The sequence below is a fragment of the Phyllostomus hastatus genome, unplaced genomic scaffold, assembly GCF_019186645.2.
Source record: "Phyllostomus hastatus isolate PE091 unplaced genomic scaffold, TTU_PhHast_1.1 phas_scaffold_755, whole genome shotgun sequence".
NCBI lineage: Eukaryota > Metazoa > Chordata > Mammalia > Chiroptera > Phyllostomidae > Phyllostomus > Phyllostomus hastatus.
Genome location: NW_025334039.1, coordinates 12,881,762 through 12,902,747, shown reverse-complemented (window position 1 = coordinate 12,902,747; position 20,986 = coordinate 12,881,762). Strand labels below are relative to the sequence as shown.

At 44.0% G+C, this 20,986-nt stretch overlaps 1 protein-coding gene and 1 non-coding gene across 8 annotated transcripts in view; both read left to right on the top strand.

Moving 5' to 3' along the window:
- CHD4 (chromodomain helicase DNA binding protein 4) overlaps positions 1-20,309 on the top strand; it is a 29,255-nt gene extending 8,946 nt beyond the window's left edge. For 3 of the 7 annotated variants that reach the window (XM_045826348.1, XM_045826350.1, XM_045826345.1), the window contains exons 11-40: positions 619-822; positions 937-1,142; positions 1,483-1,614; positions 1,695-1,791; positions 2,374-2,565; positions 3,043-3,243; positions 3,435-3,572; positions 3,824-3,945; positions 4,060-4,233; positions 4,583-4,724; positions 4,809-4,940; positions 5,050-5,167; positions 6,783-6,907; positions 7,247-7,484; positions 7,628-7,803; positions 10,573-10,753; positions 10,838-10,924; positions 11,015-11,103; positions 11,206-11,339; positions 11,694-11,838; positions 11,949-12,114; positions 12,375-12,472; positions 12,585-12,714; positions 12,996-13,067; positions 13,371-13,508; positions 13,765-13,873; positions 13,980-14,112; positions 18,249-18,447; positions 19,355-19,518; positions 19,686-20,309. In XM_045826348.1, the coding sequence (XP_045682304.1) occupies positions 619-822; positions 937-1,142; positions 1,483-1,614; positions 1,695-1,791; positions 2,374-2,565; positions 3,043-3,243; positions 3,435-3,572; positions 3,824-3,945; positions 4,060-4,233; positions 4,583-4,724; positions 4,809-4,940; positions 5,050-5,167; positions 6,783-6,907; positions 7,247-7,484; positions 7,628-7,803; positions 10,573-10,753; positions 10,838-10,924; positions 11,015-11,103; positions 11,206-11,339; positions 11,694-11,838; positions 11,949-12,114; positions 12,375-12,472; positions 12,585-12,714; positions 12,996-13,067; positions 13,371-13,508; positions 13,765-13,873; positions 13,980-14,112; positions 18,249-18,447; positions 19,355-19,518; positions 19,686-19,703 (4,260 nt within the window). In that variant the 3' untranslated portion in view covers positions 19,704-20,309. Of the gene's footprint in view, positions 1-618; positions 823-936; positions 1,143-1,482; positions 1,615-1,694; positions 1,792-2,373; positions 2,566-3,042; positions 3,244-3,434; positions 3,573-3,823; positions 3,946-4,059; positions 4,234-4,582; positions 4,725-4,808; positions 4,941-5,049; positions 5,168-6,782; positions 6,908-7,246; positions 7,485-7,627; positions 7,804-10,572; positions 10,925-11,014; positions 11,104-11,205; positions 11,340-11,693; positions 11,839-11,948; positions 12,115-12,374; positions 12,473-12,584; positions 12,715-12,995; positions 13,068-13,370; positions 13,509-13,764; positions 13,874-13,979; positions 14,113-18,248; positions 18,448-19,354; positions 19,519-19,685 lie in introns of all 7 variants that reach the window. The other 4 variants (XM_045826349.1, XM_045826346.1, XM_045826347.1 and 1 more) reach the window with 3 other exon arrangements.
- On the top strand, positions 12,153-12,292 carry LOC123810763. Its single transcript, XR_006784315.1, has one exon. It is a non-coding gene; the product is annotated as a small Cajal body-specific RNA 11 (non-coding RNA).
- Positions 20,310-20,986: the final 677 nt, after the last annotated feature.

Below are 20,986 nucleotides of genomic sequence, written 5' to 3'. Positions count from 1 at the left end.
GAGTTGATGCTTTACCAGCTCTCTTGAGGGTGATGGAGCAGTGTTCTAGTCCACAATATCCATCCCTGTCTTGCCACCCAGACTTGGGGTCCAGCTAGTTTAGAATGATTTAAAAGGGTCACTTACTGCTTTGTATTGCATAAGAGGAATTCTGGGCTCTAGGTCTGGAAATTTTCTGTAATTTCTTGTTGTGGGTTATTTTTTTTTTTTAATTGATAAGTGAGGGGAGAGACAAACAGACATTGATTTGTTGTTACACTTACTATTATGCATTCATAGGTTGCTTTTTGTTATGTGCCCTGACCTGGGATTGAATCCACAACCTTGGTGTATTGAGATGACACTCTAACCAACTGAGCTACCCAGTCAAGGCTGTTCTGGGTTATTGTTGAAGCCTAGCTGTTAGCTCTGTTAAGCAGATAGGAGTGCTCATGTCACACTTGTCCTGGATGAAGTCCAGAAATGGAGAGGGAATTCTATTATTCTCTTCTTAGAAAGGTTGTGGGATTAGCTCTTATTGGCAGTGAGATTTTAATAATTCTTGGGTGAGGCTGTGGGGGCTATACTATCTCTATTCCATGGTAAAATTTGGTGTTGGATCATTTCTTTTTCTCTCAGTGTCCAGCTCTTAAGGGCAAGGTGCAGAAGATCCTAATCTGGAAGTGGGGTCAGCCACCATCTCCCACACCAGTGCCCCGGCCTCCAGATGCTGATCCCAATACTCCCTCTCCCAAGCCCTTGGAGGGGCGGCCAGAGCGGCAGTTCTTTGTGAAGTGGCAAGGCATGTCTTATTGGCACTGCTCCTGGGTGTCTGAACTGCAGGTAAACCTGGGTAGGCTAGAGATGTGGGAACAAAGAGGGTAGTGAGAACACAGTCTCACGGGTGGAGGGAGTGACTGTAGCTCCTTGATGGCTCATTTCTTTTTCTGCCTGCAGCTGGAACTGCACTGTCAGGTGATGTTCAGAAACTATCAGCGGAAGAATGATATGGACGAACCACCTTCTGGGGACTTTGGTGGTGATGAAGAGAAGAGCCGAAAGCGGAAGAACAAGGACCCTAAATTTGCGGAGATGGAGGAACGCTTCTATCGCTATGGGATAAAGCCTGAGTGGATGATGATCCACCGAATTCTCAACCACAGGTACCAGTGGAGATGGGCCAGACTGTGGTTATCTTGGGCATACTGAGGGAGACCATTGCCAAAGGTATTATGAAAATGGACATCACCAGGAACTTTGCTTGGAAGAGACGCACACTCTGTTGTTGTGAACTGACCGGATCCTGGTATTTGAGCCGTAGGAGACTACAGATAGAGATAATTTTTGGTCCAAAGACGGGGATAGTAGAGGCTCTAACTACATGGCCTACCTAGAGGTCTGGTTTGGAACATACGTTGTCAGCAGTTTTTGAAAGCAAGGCTGACTTGGGAGGACACGAGGTGGCCTTCTGGCTCTGAGGGTTTTCTCCTCTTACTCTTGTAGTGTGGACAAGAAGGGCCATGTCCACTACTTGATCAAGTGGCGAGACTTGCCCTATGATCAGGCATCCTGGGAGAGTGAGGATGTGGAAATACAGGACTATGACCTGTTCAAGCAGAGCTATTGGAATCATAGGTGAGTGACTTTGGTGAGGAGTAAAGTTGCTTCTTTTTGAGAAGGACCGCAGACAGTGATGTGATATCTGTGTTTTTCAGGGAGTTAATGAGGGGTGAAGAAGGACGACCAGGCAAGAAGCTCAAGAAGGTGAAGCTGAGAAAGTTGGAGAGGCCTCCTGAAACTCCAACTGTTGATGTGAGTCGGGCAGAAGAGGGAGAACACAAGTTACTGGATAGGACAGTGTCTTGTGTGTTGCTATTTAATGATGGTGCGAATAATAACTTACCTAAGGAGGGGAGAATCATGCAACCAAACTTTTATGAAACATTGGAACCTGGGTCTTCTGACCCATATTTCATATAATTTATGGCTCAGTTCCTCTGTGTTTTTTTTTGTCTGCATATGTAATATGAGGATGGTTAATGTTAAAGAGATGAATCTTGGGGGCGACAGTGGGGATGAGGGACATAGGGTTATCTACCTGGTAGATCCTGACTAGCAGAATTAATGTATTGCTAGTGAGGCTGTGATGTGTCTTTCCTCAGAACCCTGAGACCACAAGACCTCTGTCTGCCTGATAGGTTGTTAGTTGCCTTGCTTCCTGGAGAATCCTAAATCAAACTCAGAGTTAGAATAACCACTGAGGACCTTTTCCTCCACAATTTCTTGTGGCTCTCCCAAGGAGGATCTAGTGAAAATGTGTGAGGAGGCCACCACTCAGTTAGAAAAGGAAGAGAATTCCTTGCTAGCTCTTGACTTCCTTATTTCATCCTTCAGCCAACAGTGAAGTATGAACGACAGCCGGAATACCTGGATGCCACCGGTGGAACCCTGCACCCATATCAAATGGAGGGCCTGAACTGGTTGCGCTTCTCTTGGGCTCAGGGCACGGATACCATCCTGGCTGATGAGATGGGCCTCGGGAAGACCGTCCAGACAGCAGTCTTCCTCTATTCCCTCTACAAGGAGGTAGGGGAGCTGGGGCTGTTAGTTTTTTGTGGGTGTATTTTGTGTTCATAGTCTACTCTTACACCCTGAGGAGGGCGGGGCGGGGGGAGAAATTGGTCGCTAACCTTGAATGACACTGATTGACACACGTATACAGAGGAAGATTTGGGGGAATGGAGCCAGGGGTAGGATTAGTGGTGGGTGCACAGAGCCTTAGTGCTGTGAAATAGATTTGTGTTGAGATCAGTGAAGTCTGGGTGGAATTGGTATGGGAAGACTTAATGGAAGAAGTAAGGTTTTGAGTTCCCTGCAGTGTCGGATATGGCTTTGTGGAAAGGAGTGGGCAGGGTGTTTTCATACGCAGAAAAGTTCAGGGTGACAACACCAATGCATGTGCCAGTCCTCAAATAGCTGTTGGCAGCGGGTAGAGGTGGGACCTGGGGTTGTAGTAGAATGGGCCCTTAGTCCTTACTCTGCTGCTTCTCATTTTCCTCAAAGGGTCATTCCAAAGGCCCCTTCCTAGTGAGTGCTCCTCTCTCTACCATCATCAATTGGGAACGGGAATTTGAAATGTGGGCTCCAGACATGTATGTGGTGACTTATGTGGGTGACAAAGACAGCCGGGCCATCATCCGAGAGAATGAATTCTCCTTTGAAGACAATGCCATTCGTGGTGGCAAGAAGGCCTCTCGCATGAAGGTATCTCAGTGGAAGGGAGACTGCTCTCCAGGGGGAGTTGTTACTGTGGGCTTATTTGCCTTCTTGGGACTGCATCCTTGGGGTGAAGCAAAACGATAACAGCTGGAAGGAGGGAAAAGCCCCATAAGTCCCTTGGGTTTACTGACGCTGGAGAAGTTGAACATTAGTGACCCGGGTGCTGTCTTGTGCAGAAAGAGGCATCTGTGAAGTTCCATGTGCTGCTGACATCCTATGAGTTGATCACCATTGACATGGCTATCTTGGGCTCTATCGACTGGGCCTGCCTCATCGTGGATGAGGCCCATCGGCTGAAGAACAATCAGTCAAAGGTGAGGGGAAAGGAGGGAAATTGTGGCCTCCAGTGTTAGCTTTTAGTATCATCCATTCATTAAGGGCAGACTTAGGAGGAGACGAAAGGGGAGAATGGTCTTTGCTTTTCTTGTTGGCCAGGCTTTAAAACAGAGATGTAATTGGGGGTGGGGGACCTAAGTGTTGGGCATTGAAGCAGCTTGGAGTTCTGTGGAGGCATACCGGAGTCCTGTTTTCATTGAATTTTACCTCTTTCCATCTGCTTCACCAGTTCTTCCGGGTCTTGAATGGTTACTCACTCCAGCATAAGCTGTTGCTGACTGGGACTCCATTACAAAACAATCTGGAAGAGCTGTTTCATCTGCTCAACTTTCTCACCCCTGAGAGGTTCCAGTAAGTGTGTTTATGTATAATCTCATAATTCTGCTTCTGATTTTCCCATTGTCCATTTCTTATATCACTTTCCTTTCTCCGTCTCCAACAATGTTTCCCTTTCTCTTTCTGAAGCAATTTGGAAGGCTTCTTGGAGGAGTTCGCTGACATTGCCAAGGAGGACCAGATTAAAAAACTGCATGACATGCTGGGGCCTCATATGTTGCGGCGTCTCAAAGCTGATGTGTTCAAGAACATGCCATCCAAGACGGAACTGATTGTGCGTGTGGAGCTGAGCCCTATGCAGAAGTATGTTGGAAAGGACAGAGCATTGACTCCATTTTGCAAATACTGTTAGATATCTCAGTGGAAGGGAGCCAGTCTACAAACTGTTTAACTCTTCCCCACACTCCGCCTCAAGGCATCTGGTGACAGGAGCAAGCAAGGCCTAGAGACACCTGATGGCCGGGAGCTGGAGCTCTTGGTTGTTACGTAGTCAGTCATACCTTACCTTGTTTGAAGTGGTGGTGGTAGTTGTTCAACTTCCTTAGTCCCAAAGTGAGATATGTTGGAAAGAAGATCTCAGATCTTAGGACTGCGTTTTGAGTCAGTGTGAAGACTCTTGAGGCTGACTTACCTTCCTCCCTTGCCCATGCAGGAAATACTACAAGTATATCCTCACTCGAAATTTTGAAGCACTTAATGCTCGAGGCGGTGGCAACCAGGTCTCTCTGCTGAATGTGGTGATGGATCTTAAGAAGTGCTGCAACCACCCGTATCTCTTTCCCGTGGCTGCAATGGTATGTGTGCCACCTCTGGTTCTTCCCTGAGTTAGAACTGCTCTGTTAGGCTTGCTTTCAGTTATTTTTTTCTTCTTCCCTCAGGAAGCCCCTAAGATGCCTAATGGCATGTATGATGGCAGTGCCCTAATCAGAGCATCTGGGAAATTATTGCTGCTACAGAAGATGCTCAAGAACCTTAAGGAGGGTGGGCACCGTGTACTCATCTTCTCCCAGGTATTATGGGGGTTGGGAGCTTTAGGGGATAGCAGCAGACAACCCTCAGTGACATGAGGGAAGGGAATATCACCTGACTTTCCCATAATTAAACTTGCTCCTTTTTCAGATGACCAAGATGCTGGACTTGCTAGAGGATTTCTTGGAACATGAAGGTTATAAATATGAGCGTATTGATGGTGGAATCACTGGGAACATGCGTCAAGAGGCCATTGACCGTTTCAATGGTATGTGGGAAGGAGTGGCTTACATCCAGGCATCCTCATTTGTTGTGTCTTTGGATCAGGTGCTTGTTCTTCTTGTGCATCTCCTTTTCTGCATAGTTCTTTTGGGCCTTTGTCAATTGGTAATGGAAGAGTAAATCTTTAGAATGTCTCAGTTGGAAGAATGTATTGGACTGTTCCTAGGAGATTTTTTTCTTTGAAGTCTTCGTTCTTTTGCTAGAAAGAACAACATTACCTAACCCCCCCTCCCCCACCGCGCTGTCTTGAGGCCCAGGAGAGACCAGGATTTACTCAAGTGCATATCACAAGTTAGTGGCAGACTTGTCTCTGTAGCCATTACCTTTTCTTTTTTAAAAAGATAATATTTTGGCCCTGGCTGGTGTGGCTCAGTGGACTGAGTGCTGGCTGGCCTGTGAAGCAAAAGGTTACCAGTTCGAGTCCCAGTTAGAGTACATGCCTGGATTGTGGGCCAGGTCCCCAGTTGGGGGTGTGCGAGAGGCAACCAGTTAGTGTTTCTCTCAGACATAGATACTTCTCTCCCTCTCTTTCCTGCCTTCCTGCTCCTCTCTAAAAATAAATGTCTTTAAAAAAATAATTTTGGATTGAATGAAAAGTTGCAAAAATAGTGCAGAGAGTTTATGTATTATATTCTTCACCCAGCTTCTTAACAATTTTTATAAAGCCCTGGCTGGCGTAGCTCAGTGGATTGAGCGCGGGCTGGGAACCAAAGTGTCCCAGGTTCAATTCTTAGCCAGGGTACATTCCTGGGTTGCAGGCCATAACCCCCAGCAACCGCACATTGATATCTCTCTCTCTCTCTCTCTCTCTCTCTCTCTCTCTCTCTCTCTCTCCCACTCCCTCCCTTCCCTCCCTAAAAATAAATAAAATATTAAAAAAACAAAAAAAAACCCCCAAAAAAAACCCCAATTTTTATAACCATGGTACAATTATCATAACCAGGAAATCAGCACTGGTGTCATACTGTTAACTAAATTGTAGGCCTTGATTGAGATGTCACCAGTTTTACCCCTCAAGTCTTTTTATTACTTTAGGATCCAAGCCCAGATCCTGCATTAAGTTGTTGAGTCTCTTCCTGTCTGTGACAGTTATTCATTCTTCCCTTTTTTTTCATGACATGGATACTTTTGATGATTACTGGTCAGCTACTTGTGGACTCTCTAAGTTTGTCAGTTTTCTCATAATTATTTTGAGATTAGGCATTTTGGGCAAGAATGCTAGAAAGCGATGCTGTGTCCTCCTCAGTGCATCATATTGCATGGGGTGGGGGAGGGAGGACATGGTGTGACTGCCCCATTGTTCTTGATGTTAACCTTGACTACTTGTGCAGGTGTTGTCTGTTGAGTTTCTCCAGTGAATGGGAAGAAAGTTATTTTTCTACTGTAATAGATAAGTATCTTAAGAGAGATTTGAGACTATGGTGATACCCTCTTTCTTCTTAAACCTTCACATTGATTTCAGTATCTGCAGGTGGACCTTGCTTACAACGATTATTACTGTGGCATTGGCTCATGAGGTTTTATATTTCTGACATCCCTTCCATATTTATTAATTGGAATTCAGAAGACACTTCTAATGGTGTTTTTGGTTCCTTTCCTAGCACCGGGTGCTCAACAGTTCTGCTTCTTGCTTTCCACTCGAGCTGGGGGCCTTGGAATCAATCTGGCCACTGCTGACACAGTTATTATCTATGACTCTGACTGGAACCCCCATAATGACATCCAGGTGAGCAAAGGTAGCAGCCTGTTACTGAACTTAATTAGAAGTGAGGACTCCACCATCTGGAATTAGTTTTGTTTTTTTCAGGGGAAAACAATTGATTCTTTTTGTGTCTTTCACTATATTGTAAGCCAGAGAGTTTGGGTTATCTGTGGTTCTACTTTGGGTAACATGATAGAGGGTGGTGTCTGTGGGCAGGGGTGCAAAAGGAAGTTTTGTATGAAGGCAAGCTTCAGCTCCTGCAAAGTGCTGGATATTTGCTTCTCATGTGGAAGTCTAGGTAAGAATGAAAGCAGGAAAATATGTTTACTTCAGTTTCCGGCTTCGTTTTGTGCCCACTTCCAGGCCTTTAGCAGAGCTCACCGTATTGGGCAAAATAAGAAGGTCATGATCTATCGGTTTGTGACCCGTGCGTCAGTGGAGGAGCGTATCACACAGGTGGCAAAAAAGAAGATGATGCTGACGCATCTAGTGGTTCGGCCTGGGCTGGGCTCCAAGACTGGATCCATGTCTAAACAGGAGCTTGATGACATCCTCAAGTTTGGCACTGAGGAACTATTCAAGGATGAAGCCACAGATGGAGGTGAGCTGGTCTAGAGCTTGTTTTGGTGTACGCCTTGGCCTCTCTGTAGGGAATCTTTGATACCTAGGGTCCTGTAGAACTTGCTTTTTCTACTGCAGCTGCCGAAGCTGACTTTGGGGTTATGGACCCTTGATTCTTTATAGGAGGAGACAACAAAGAGGGAGAGGATAGCAGTGTTATCCACTATGATGATAAGGCCATTGAGCGACTGCTGGACCGTAACCAGGATGAGACTGAAGACACAGAATTGCAGGGCATGAATGAATATTTGAGCTCATTCAAAGTGGCCCAGTATGTGGTGCGGGAAGAAGAAATGGGGGTGAGTATGAGTCTAAGGCATTGCTTTGCTTGGTGATTGGCTCCAAAATTGGAACTGAGACTAAGATGGTATTTAAGACAGGAGGAAAATATCCCTAGGCAAATTAGTACGCCGATGAGTTGATGTGCATCTTCTTGAAAATAAATACTGTAACATATGACTCATCACATTTTCATCTTTGCCATGGCTGTCAGGAAACCCACAGCGAAATTTCACACTCAAAACAGTTATATTAGCTCTTTATCAGAATCTCATTTTCTCTTACGTATTTTATTAACTAACTCTACAAGTAAACTTGATTTGCTAGTTCAGGTCTCCTTTGGAGAAAAGATAGGAAATAAAATACATATCTAGAGAGCCTGTTTCTCTATACTTTTAAAAACAGAATGGTGGTTTTCCCTTTTTTCCTCTTCCCTTCCTTTTTTTGGTGTTTTTTTTTTTTAGTAAATAAATAGAAAAGACACTGAAACAGTAATAAAACATGTGGCTTCTGTAATAATTTTTTCTCCAAATGATAAAATTAGGTATAAAATTACAACAAAAAAAATTTGCTTCTTTGTTTGTTTTTTAAAGATTTTATTTATTTATTTTTTAGGCAGGGGGTAGGGAGAAAGACAGGGAGAGAAACATCAATGTGTGGTTGCCTTTTGCATGTCCCCTTTTGGGGACCTGGCCCACAACACAGGCATGTGCCTTGACTGGGAATCGAACCAGCAACCCTTTGGTTCACAGGCCAGCACTCAGTCCACTAAGCCACACCAGCCAGGGCTAAAATTTGCTTTCTCCTTTGGTCTTTAAACTACCCAGCTAAGAGTTCTTTGAATTGACTTAAGTTATGGTGGTTTTTACCATCTATTCTCATCCTTCCAACTTAGGACCATCTCTCTCACTGTGTTTTTCTGATATGTATCTTACCTTTGTTCTTGAAGGTGATGCTACTAACCTCAGTGATGTATAACTGGTTGGAAAGTCTGACATAGGTCTCTAGCCTAGATTTCAATCAAAACTGCTCTTTTGAAGGTGCTCCCAGTTCCTGTCAAGGCAGTAACTGTATGTAGAAGTGATTGACTGGCAGCATGTGCTGACAGTTTGGGAAGGGAGGGGTAGTACTCCCCCTTGCCTTGATAACCTCTGCTAAGGATTACACGGTATACAAATGGCCCTCTTATTAGTGGCTGCAGGTACTGTTTATAATATTTAAAAATTTTATTTTTTTGAGTAGATAATTCACATGGTTCAAGATTCAAAAGATACAAAGGTAATCTCTTCCACCTCTGTCTGCCTACCTAGTGCCCTCCGTGCGGATGACCAGTGTCTTCAGTTTCTTGTATATCTTTCTGAAAATAGTTTGTGTATGTACAAATTACTATATATCCATATATAAACATACATGAATATACACACAAACATGCTTTTTTCTTTACTTTTTAAACCCAAAAATAGTTTCTTATACATAATGTTCTCTACCTTGCTTTTGCCTACCTAATAAATCTTGGAGGTACAGTCTAAATCAGCACATAAAGAGCCCCCCAATTTTTTTTCTCTGCATAGTATGTCCTTGTTTGGAAGTACTGTAATTTCTTTCTTTCTTTTTTTTTTAGATTTATATTTATTTTCAGAGAGGGAAGGGAGGGAGAAAGAGAGAGAGAAACATGAATGTGCGGTTGCTGGGGGCCGTGGCCTGTAACCCTGGCACGTGCCCTGGCTGGGAGTCGAACCTGCGACACCTTGGTTCACAGCCCGCGCTCAATCCACTGAGCCACACCAGCCAGGGCAATTTATTTCTTTTTAAAAATTAAGGTATAATTGGCATATATCATAATGTTAGTTTCAGATGTACAGCATCATGATTTGATAATTTGTGTCTATACTGTGAAATGATCACAGTAAGTCTAGTTAATAGCTATGACCATATAGTTACAAACTTTTTTCTTAAGATCTACTTTTTTAGCAATTTCCCGTATATGTAATGCAGTATCGTTAACTGTAGTCACCATGCTGTACATTACATTGCCATGACTTGTTTATTTTATAATTGGGAGTTTGTATTTTTTAAGCCCCTCTATCCATTTTTGCCTACCCCCAATCCCTAACATTTATTTAATTCATTTAATAATGATGGACATTTAGGTTGTTTTTTAATATTGGCTGTTAGTAGCAGTTTAATTCTAATATAAGGTAGTTAGAATCAGTTAGTGGTCCTGAAATGTCTGAAAACAATATAAGAAGACTTTCAGAGGAGCATAAACATTACAGGAACATAAGATGTGTAACATTACACATAAGATGTGCAAAACCACACATATGTAAGGTGTTTTTTTTGTACACAGTTGGTAAACTTAGGAAGTTGAGAAGAACAGAAGGGCTTATGGTCCTTCTACTTTATCTGTTTTGTAGGGTTTCAGAAGTGGCTCCATTATGCCTTGCTGAGGCTCTAACCTCTGTCTTGTACATTTGCTGTCTCCCAACTGGGTATGCATCAGTACAAGGTGTTAGAAGAAAGCACACTAATCTCTTCATCTGCCTCTTGTGATAATGGCTCTCTCTCATGTTTTTCTTTAGTTATGTTGACTGCTGATCCATATGGAATTATGAAGAGCCATGTTAATGTTGATTCAGTTTCTCTCAAGTTCTTAGGTCCAAGCAGGCACACCAAGTATTTGAGTCCAGTCATGAAAAGGAGCTAGTAGAATGGGAACTGTGAGGACCAGGGGTAGCTGGTGGTGCTGACTTCAGCACCCCTGAGTCCTGGCCCTCCCTCTGTCCCAGGAGGAAGAGGAGGTAGAACGGGAAATCATAAAACAGGAAGAAAGTGTGGATCCTGACTACTGGGAGAAATTGCTGCGGCACCATTATGAGCAGCAGCAAGAAGATTTGGCCCGAAATCTGGGCAAAGGAAAAAGAATCCGTAAACAGGTCAACTACAATGATGGCTCCCAGGAGGACCGAGGTGTGTGTGGCCGGCCCCGCCCCCCACCCATGGGCCGTTCCACTAGAGCAGTGGGCCCCGCTCATCTGCCCTCTCTCCCTCCAGATTGGCAGGACGACCAGTCCGACAACCAGTCCGATTATTCGGTGGCCTCAGAGGAAGGTGATGAAGACTTTGATGAACGTTCAGAAGGTGAGGGCTATGCCTTTTTTCTGGTTGTTTAAATATTTCTTCTTCTAATACCTTTACTTGTGTCACTCATGCATTCTTTTCTTCTTGCAGCTCCCCGCAGGCCCAGTCGCAAGGGCCTGCGGAATGATAAAGATAAACCATTGCCTCCTCTGTTGGCCCGTGTTGGGGGGAATATTGAAGTAAGTGCCATATGATTCTTAAGAGATGTGGGTGAGTGCCAGTATTGGGTCTTTGGTAAAGTAAGACCTGCTCCTTCTCACCTAGGTTCCTTCTTCCCCTAGGTACTTGGTTTTAATGCTCGGCAGCGAAAAGCTTTTCTTAATGCAATAATGCGATATGGGATGCCACCTCAGGATGCTTTTACCACCCAGTGGCTTGTGAGAGATCTTCGAGGCAAATCAGAGAAAGAGTTCAAGTAAGTTGAGAGATGGAATAGGACTGATGTAGAGCAAGGGCTGCTTCTCCTCTCTGGGCATTTCACTGCACTAGTCCAGGCTGAACTGGGAAATGGGTTCTTTCCTCTGATGAAATAAATTGTCAGGTGAAGCTCCTAATAGTAGGGTTCTTTGTGGTCCTACCACCTCTGGAAGAGAACCTTGGGCATGGGGGTCAGTGGGGTCTGGAGACCAGCCTTCACTGTAATGGTGGGCTTTACCTCAGAATGGAGCCAGAGTGGTCTGGGATATTCTTGACTGGGGGTGAGAACGAATCTGATCTAGGAATTGGCATGACCGCTATTCAACTCATTTCTCTATTTCATCACTTACAGGGCTTATGTGTCTCTTTTTATGCGGCATTTATGTGAGCCAGGAGCAGATGGGGCTGAGACCTTTGCTGATGGTGTCCCCCGAGAAGGCCTGTCTCGCCAGCATGTCCTTACTAGGATTGGTGTCATGTCCTTGATTCGCAAGAAGGTGAGCCCTGAGCCTCTCTCCAGTGTTCAGGTTTTAGGAAAGACTGGAGAGCCATAGGAAAGTAACCTAGAGCTGGAATTGGTCTTTAACATCTTGTCCTGTTGCTACAGGTTCAGGAGTTTGAGCATGTTAATGGGCGCTGGAGTATGCCTGAACTTGCTGAAGTAGAGGAAAACAAGAAAATGTCCCAGCCAGGGTCACCTTCCCCAAAGACACCTACACCCTCTACTCCAGGGGACACACAGCCCAATACTCCTGCACCTGCCCCACCTGCTGGTAAGTCTACCTGGTACTGTCATTTCTGCCCCATTTTCTTGTCCTGGCCTATCCTTTTTCTGCTCCCCTGTGCTCAGTTGTAACAGGGGAGTCCGGCAGGACACACAGCAATCTCCCTCTCAGTTTAGGAGGGCCGTCCTGAGTATAGGACTGGCTCTTAAAGGCACGAGAGGACAATAAGATGAGACAGATTGAGGATGCATGACCTTCTCTTTGATCTAGGACCTTCTTCCTAATCATTTGTCTTCTATTGTTTGCAGAGGATGGGATAAAAATAGAGGAAAATAGTCTCAAAGAAGAAGAGAGTGCAGAAGCAGAAAAGGAAGTTAAATCTGCAGCCCCTGAGGCCACCGTTGAGGTAAGTGATGGAGGTGACTCGATGTCATACCAAAGGCAGGTGGATAAACCTGTTCTTTCTTTTTGATGCCAGCCTGTCTGTTTCAACTTCCTTTTTTTTTTTTCCTTTGAAGTGTCCACAGCCCCCTGCCCCTGCCTCAGAGGATGAAAAAGTGGTTGTTGAACCTCCTGAGGGAGAGGAGAAAGTAGAAAAGGCAGAGGTGAAGGAGAGGACAGAAGAACCTATGGAGACAGAGTCCAAAGGTATACACATTTTTGAGCACCACAGATCCTTGTGTAAACCAGTCACTCTTGGACTTCCAGCCAGGCTGTAGAGATGATCAGGAGGAAGTAACACACTAAAGAATCCTATACCCTTGTTTTAAATTGTGGGTGTGCCCCCCTCCCCCCGCTCCACTTTAGGACATCTTTTAAGACTTGAATCATATAGATTTCGGTTTCGGATTGTTCCAGTTGGACATAGTGTAGAACAGAGGAGGCCATTCTTTTTTAGACACACTCTCCGTATGATTTATTCCCTCCAGGTGTTGCTGATGTGGAGAAGGTAGAGGAGAAGTCAGCAATAGACCTGACTCCCATTGTGGTGGAGGATAAAGGTGGGTGTATGGAGAAGTTGACTGTGGTTTAGAAAGACTCTAAAACTAGAAGCAAGAACTTTATTTCTGGGACATCCTCTTTCTAACCCCCAACCTTTGTATCCACACTCATTTAGCCATTATAGCAAGTTAAGACTCCCATTTGTCCCCACATTTAGTTGTCACTGGGCCAGTGGCACCTTTTCTGGGTTTGAGAAACACCTGTGTGGAGAAAGGGTGGAAGTGGGTATCTTATAGCACATGGTGTTGTGGATAAGGGCCATAATGTCTGGAGCTGACATTTTTCTTCTGCATATCCTGTAGAAGAGAAGAAAGAAGAAGAAGAAAAAAAAGAGGTGATGCTTCAGAATGGAGAAACCCCCAAGGAGCTGAATGATGAGAAGCAGAAAAAAAATATTAAACAGCGTTTCATGTTCAACATTGCAGATGGTGGTTTTACTGGTATGAAAATGAGGGGCCCACTGGGGTTAGAAGGACCTAAGGTGAAGTTGGAGGAGTTGTGCGAAACCAGAGTGCAGGGACCACCTCAGCTAGATGAGGAATGCCAGGCTGATTGCATACTCCTCCAGACTCCATGTTAGAAAGCCACAGGCATGCTGTTAAAGTGGTATTGGGGGGCAGGAATAAATAGCATGTTGAATTCTCACAGATGTTTGCCTTTCTTTTTCTTTTCAATCTTCCTGAAATTCCTCTTTAGAGTTGCACTCCCTTTGGCAGAATGAGGAGCGGGCAGCCACAGTCACCAAGAAGACTTACGAGATCTGGCATCGACGACATGACTACTGGTTGCTGGCTGGCATCATAAAGTATCCTTTGCTTCAGTCTGGGTTGTGATTCTTGGTGAAGGTTTCTGAAGGTTCCACAGATTGAGGCTCGCTCTTTCCTTGTTTTTCCTGAGCAATTTTCCAATAGCCATGGCTATGCCCGGTGGCAGGACATCCAGAATGACCCACGCTATGCCATCCTCAATGAGCCTTTCAAGGGTGAAATGAACCGTGGAAATTTCTTAGAGATCAAGAATAAGTTTCTAGCACGAAGGTTCAAGGTGAGCAGGGTAGGGAGGGATACTATTTTGAAGTAATAGCTCTTAAAGTACAGAAGGGTCTACAAAGGAAGGAGTCTGTGCGTTCAGCTATACTATTTATTGTGTTCTTCTGTGTACTTAACTTTTTGTATTCCGTGAATACAAAAAGTATTCAGTCAAGTATTCATCAGTCAAGACGTACAGACTTGGAAAATTAACATGCTGTTCAAGGGCTGAAGATGACTGACTGATGAATGACACAGGCTCTAGTTCACTGGGTGTGTTGGGAGAATGCTGTAAGACTTCAGAAAGATACAAAGGTGGACTGAATTGGATCTCTGAGATGGTAGGGGTGTCAGTGGACTGGTGGTACTTTTTTCTGGGTCTGAGAGTCTGTGTGGATAAGGGGTGGAGTGGATGCAAAAAGGACACGCAAAGGTAGAGTTTCATTTTCGGAATAACTAGGGCTAAGAAGCCCAGAGCTGAAGGGACTCGTACTCAGAAGTTCAGCAGGTATGTATTGAGGGCACTTTGTGTGCAGACCATCAAAATAGGAGAATGGGATGTCATGAAGACGAGACATGTGGCTCTAAAGCCAGGTGCAATTGAGGGAGTAAGGAGTGTATGCTAATAAACTTTCAAACGCTATGTGCCAAGCATTGAGTGGCACAAAGATATAGAGACAAATAAGGCATAGTGCCTGTTCTCAAGGAGCTTTCAGTTTAAAGTAGAGGCAAATGTGTGATGAATGCCATTCTGGATGTTGGGAGGGAGACTGCTGAATCCATAAGAAAGTTCTCCAAAGGGAATCTTAGGAGCTAGGAGAGAGTTCACAAATGGCTGCCTAGGGAGTGTGGCATCGGAATTAAGTCTTTGTGAATGTAATGGAGATTGTTGGATAGAAACAGAAGGCTGTTTGAACCAAAAGGGATTAAATTGGGCAAAGACATCGAGGCAGTAGAGTTTAGGGTGTTTGGAAACAGTAAGTTAGCCCAGCTGGGTTATAGAAAACACTTTTGAGAGATAGGTTGGAGAGAGGGCTGAGAGCTAGAGGGCAGTAGTTGGTTTCTTGGCACCAGATAGGAAAGTATGGACTTCACCTTACAGTTAATTGGTAACTATTGAAGGTTTGTGAAGAGTTTTGATGTGATCAAGGGGAATGGAAACAACACACATGAGATCATGGAACTGTCAAGTAGGCAGTCATGAGGTAATCAGGGTTGGGCTGTGATGCTGGTTGAGGAAAATGAAAAGGATGAAGGAAAGGAAATAAAACATGAAAATTTAAAGAATTTACTTATTTATTGTAGGGGTCGGCAAACCTTTTAAAGGCAAGATAGTCACTATTTCAGGCTTTGTGGGATATACGGTCTCTGTTACATATAGTCAACTCTGTCATGTGAAAGCAGTTACAGGTGATAAATGAATAAGCATGAATGTGTTCCAATAAAACTTGATTTATCAACACTAAAATATGAACCTCATAAATTTTTTAACCCTCACCTTAGAACATTTTTTTAAAATTGCTTTTAGAGAGAGAGGAAGGGAACAATTTGAGAGAGAAACAGATTGGTTGCCTCCCATATGCACCTGGACTGTGGACCAAACCCACAATATAGGCTTGTGCCCTGACTGGGTATTGAACCCATAATCCTTTGGTTATGGGACAAGACTCCAACCAACTGAGCTATACTGGCCAGGGACATAAAATTTTTTTAAGTGTCACAAACTATACTTATTTTGACTTTTTTCCAATCATTTTAAAAACCATTTTTAGCTCTTTGGCCATACAAAAAACAGGCAGCAGGCCAGATTTGGCTCCCAGGCCATAGTTTGCCAAACCCTTGCTTACTGGATTTGAAATGCAAAGTAGTAAGACTCCATTGAAGCTTTGAGCCTGAATCACTGAGAAAATTTAAATACCACTGGGGGATCAGGGAAGTGAGGAGAGGGAACAGTTTGTAGAAAAGAGTAAGTTCAGTTTAAGGCAAATCATTTGGTGTTTCTCACAAGTAAATAAACTTCCCAGGACCTCTATCACCATAAACAAGTGGGATCAAAGAAATGATCATACATGAGTGGAATCAGAACAGTAACCACAACAATCAGTGTTTGAGCTACAGGTTTGAAAAGCATCAAATCATTTGCATACAGGTTCTGACTAACCTAGAAGAGGAAAGATCTCTTGGGTGAATGCTTTAAAAGAATAGCAGCAAGCCAAGGTCTGATGCTGGTGAAGGCTCATAGTTTGGGGCAGGAGGGAGTTGGTGAAGGAGATGGGGTATATGGATTGAAAGTAGATTTTTGGTCTATTTGGGGGTAAAGTAGGTAGGTCACGATGGAGCCAGATCTTGTGGAAGAAGCAACAGCCCATTGTCCTCACACTGTCCTTTTTCCTGACCCCCTCATGGATTCTCTTTAAGAAGCAGTGGATACTTGAGCAAAGTAAGTCTCAAAACTTGTGAGTCAGCATTCTCTCTTTTGAAACATATTTCGAAGAACTTTTTGCACAGTTCTATCAGACAACAAATAAAAGAGCTCGTTGCAATGTAATTTTTGGTATTGGGGCCTAGAGGCAGCCTAGATGTTTGGCATTGGGAGTGTAGATAGATAAAATGTGATTCACATCGTGGAGCACTAAGCAGCCACTGAAGAAACAAAATACATGTGATACAACAGCACAAGTGGACCTTTAAGAAGATACATAGTGGGGAAAGGAAGAAAACATTTTATATAAAGACTCAGTAAGTACATTAGAAGGGTCACTTATTGGTGAAGGAAAGGAATAGGAGTGGGATGGAGACAAAGGAAACAAAAATAATTTTAAAGAGTAAAATAATTTAAATGATAATATGGTAGGTATATCTGTAGGATGGACTACTGTGCAGCCATTAAGAATTGGTATGCCCTGGCTGGCGTATCTCAGTGGATTGAGCGCGGGCTGCGAACCAAAGTGTCGCAGGTTCGATTCCGTCAGGGCACATGCTTGGGTTGCAGGCCATGACCCCCAGCCACCACACATTGATGTTTCTCTCTCTCTATCTCCCTCCCTTCCCTCTCTTAAAAAAAAGAAAGAAAAAGAATTGGTATGCCCTGGCTAGTGTGGCTCAGTGGTTGAGTGCTAGCTTGCAAACCAAAGGGCCACCCGCTGGTTCCATTCCCAGTCAGGGCACAGTCCTGGGCTGCCAGCCAGGTGTCTCCAATAGGGGGTGCATGAGAGGCAACCACATATTGATGTTTCCCTCTCTCCCTCACTACTCTCTAAAAAATAAGTGAAATTTAAAAAAAATATAAAAAGAATTTGTAGTAGCTCTGGCTGAGTGGCTAAATTGGAGTGCTGTGCCATACACCAGACTGTGGGTTCGATCCCTGGTCAGGGCACATTCCTAGGTTAAGGGTTCAATTCCTGGTTGTGGTATGTAGGGAGGCAGCTGATGGATGTCTCTCTTGTATTTGGTGTTTCTGTCTCTCTGTCTCCCCCTGCTGTCCGTACCGCCCTCCCTCCCTTCCCTCCCTCCCTCCCTTCAAAATCAATAAAGATATCCTTGGGTGAAGGTTACAAAAATTTTTTTAAAGTGCAGTTAATAAGATGCTTACTATGTAACTCTGAGTGAAAACGTGTATATGTAATTTCAATTATATAAAAAATATGGAAAGAAAAACTTAAGAATGTTAACAGTATCTCTAGGAGGTAGATTTATTTGTAATTTTAATTTTTTATACATTCTGTATTTTCTGAATTGAGTTTTTATCACTTTTGTATAAGGGAATCAATAAAGAGTAGAGTTCTAGCCCTGGCTGGCGTAGCTCAGTGGACTGAGCGCGGGCTGCGAACCAAAGCATTGCATCACAGGTTTGATTCCCAGTCGGCACATGCCTGGGTTGCAGGCCACGGCCCCCAGCAACCGCACATTGATGTTTCTCTCTTTCTCTCTTTCTCCTTTTCCTCTCTAAAAATAAATAAATAAAATCTTTTAAAAAATGATCTATATGCCTGTTTCCAACTAAGAAAAATACTTTTTAAAAAAGTAGTTTTAAAAACATGGACCTGTGAAAGAGGGAAAAGAAAGGAATGCAGTGGTGAACTGCTTGGGTGTGGGTGAGCAGTCTGTAAGATTTTTAATAGGTTCTGAGTCTCCTTTTTATCCCTTGTCCAGCTCCTAGAACAAGCCCTGGTGATTGAGGAGCAGCTGCGGCGAGCAGCTTACCTGAACATGTCAGAGGACCCCTCTCACCCTTCCATGGCCCTAAACACCCGCTTTGCTGAGGTGGAGTGTTTGGCAGAGAGTCATCAGCACCTGTCCAAGGAATCAATGGCAGGAAACAAACCTGCCAATGCGGTCCTGCACAAAGGTAGCCAGTGGCTCCCCTGCCTCCTGCTGACTCGGAGTCCTTTCTCGTCTACTCCTCCCCAACACACATTTCTTGTTTCCAAAACCTTTTTCAGAATTGTTTGGGAGCTTAGGATGTCCTGAGAATCTGTACCTTCCTCCTTAGAGGCAATCAAAGACAGTGGTTTTTTTGCTTCTTTTAACTCTTAATATATTCAAGTTCTTAGAGTGGAGAGTAAACCACAATAATATAGTGTGGTTTGGGATACTTTAGAGGTGATTTAAGATCCAAATTTTAGACCCTTTTGATATTTTGTTTCTAATTAAAGTTGAAACATTGTGAGGGAGATGGAGCGTGAAATGAGGAAAGGAAAGCTTTTTTAAAGGAGAGGAAGATAAATCCAAAAGGTGGAGAGGAAAGAGAATGAGAAAGTAAACAAAAGGAATAGGCTTCTTTCAAGAAAGTAGAGACAGAGACCAAAGGACATTGAGAGTAGGTGACTTTAAAAAGCATAGACAAAACGCAGTCACGGGGATGTAAAGTATAGCACAATGGAGTAGTCAATAATACTATAACTCTGTATGGTGTTAGTTGGGTACTATACCTACCCCAAGGGGTTAGCTTTGTAAAGTATTACTGTTTACTACGCTGTATACCTGAAACTAATAATATTGAATGTCAACTCTAATTGAAAAATTAAATTAAAAATAAGGCATAGAATAACGGGCAGTTGCAACTGGAATCTGAGGAATAGGAATTTGAGCATGGTAGAGACCAGGTCAGTTGACTGATAAAGGACCATACTCTAGCACTCCAGTACATGAGTTAGCTTGGTCACTGAGAAGTCATAGGCAGGGCACAGGTCCACTGTGGTAAAGAGCAGCTTGGTCTTGGCCACCACACTCACCACGTTTTTTTCTTCACTCTGCAGTTCTGAAACAGCTAGAGGAACTGCTGAGTGACATGAAAGCTGATGTGACTCGGCTCCCAGCTACTATTGCCCGAATTCCCCCAGTTGCTGTGAGGCTACAGATGTCAGAGCGTAACATTCTCAGCCGCCTGGCAAACCGAGCACCTGAACCTACTCCACAGCAGGTGGGATCATGGTCTTCTGGCCCCCTGTTCCAACAGAGCTGTTCTGGAACTTGTAACTTCTTTCTCTAACTGGGCAGGTGGGGCTGACTTAATAGGGAATTCTCTTGGGATCTGGTGAATACTTTTGGTCTGAAATTCTGACTCTCATGGCTCTTTTTTTGCCATAGGTAGCCCAGCAGCAGTGAAGATCCAGATTGAGGATTACCACCTCCACCACTGAGCAGTGACCTTCCTCACTTTCCCTTGCCCAGCTTCTCCCCTGGGGGCCTGAGAGACCCTTTCCTTCCTTCTGCCCATCTTCCACATTGTAAAGGAACAGCCCCCAGTGTACTGGGGGAGGCGGGTAGTGAGGGGCAGTGGTGCCCTTCCTGCTGGAGAGACATGCAGCAGTAGCGCCGGCGCCATCTGCAGGGAGCTGGCAGGCTGGCTGGCCTTCTTCTGGGCCCTGGCTTTCCCCACGGTAACATCTGTTACACAAAAACTGTTGTGGGTTCCGGCCAGGCTTGAAGAAAACGATCTGAATTTCTTTGTTCTTTTGGTTTTATTTTGTTGATTTATTTTGTGTTTTCTTTTCTCCTTTTTTGGGGTATTCAGAGTGGGCTGGGCCCCTGGGTGAGACACAGCTACCTCTGTTGGCATCTTTTTAATACCAGGAACCCAGCGGCTCCAGCCACGGCTAGAATGAAATAAAGTGGAAAGAAAAAAAAATAGAAAAGAACCAAAAGCATAAAAATAAATCCACAGCAAAATTTCTTGATGAAAATTGAAAATAAAAGTTTCCTTGTATTTTAGTGCTCTGGTTCAGTGTGGGTGTAGGTGCCGGTGGCTGAATGTGTATGACTGGAGTTCTGGGAAATGTAATTGAAAATTAAAGGTTTCCTTATGTTCTAATAATCGGCAAAAGAGCCATATCCAGTCTATGCACGTGCCCTACGTATTCCAGACCAAGGAAGACGGCTAATTTTCCTCCTGTGGAAAAGGAGAGATTCAAAAATTACTTGGCTTCATACTCTATATTACCATTTAATGGCTGAGGAAGTGGACTTTTCTAGGCGGTAGATTTCTCATAAAATAAAAATACCTGCCTTATAGAGTGAGTCAGAAAGGTAAATCTAGTAAAGGTCTTGGAACAGCTACTAGGCACTACCTTAGTATTTACCTGAAGGCTGAAAAAAATTTTTTTTAAAGATTTTATTTATTGATTTATGTTTTTAGAGAGACACCAATGTGTGGTTGCCTCTCACTTGCCCCCTACTGGGGACCTGGCCCGCAACCCAGGCATGTACCCTGACTGGGAATCAAACAGGTGACCCTTTGGTTTGCAGGCAGGCACTCAATCCACTGAGCCACACTAGCCAGGATGAAAACTTTTTCTTTAGGTCAGGATGTAACATATCCTCCTGACCGTCCAGATCTGAACATAGGCAGAGAGAAACCTTACCTGCCTATGAGAGAACATATCCTCCTG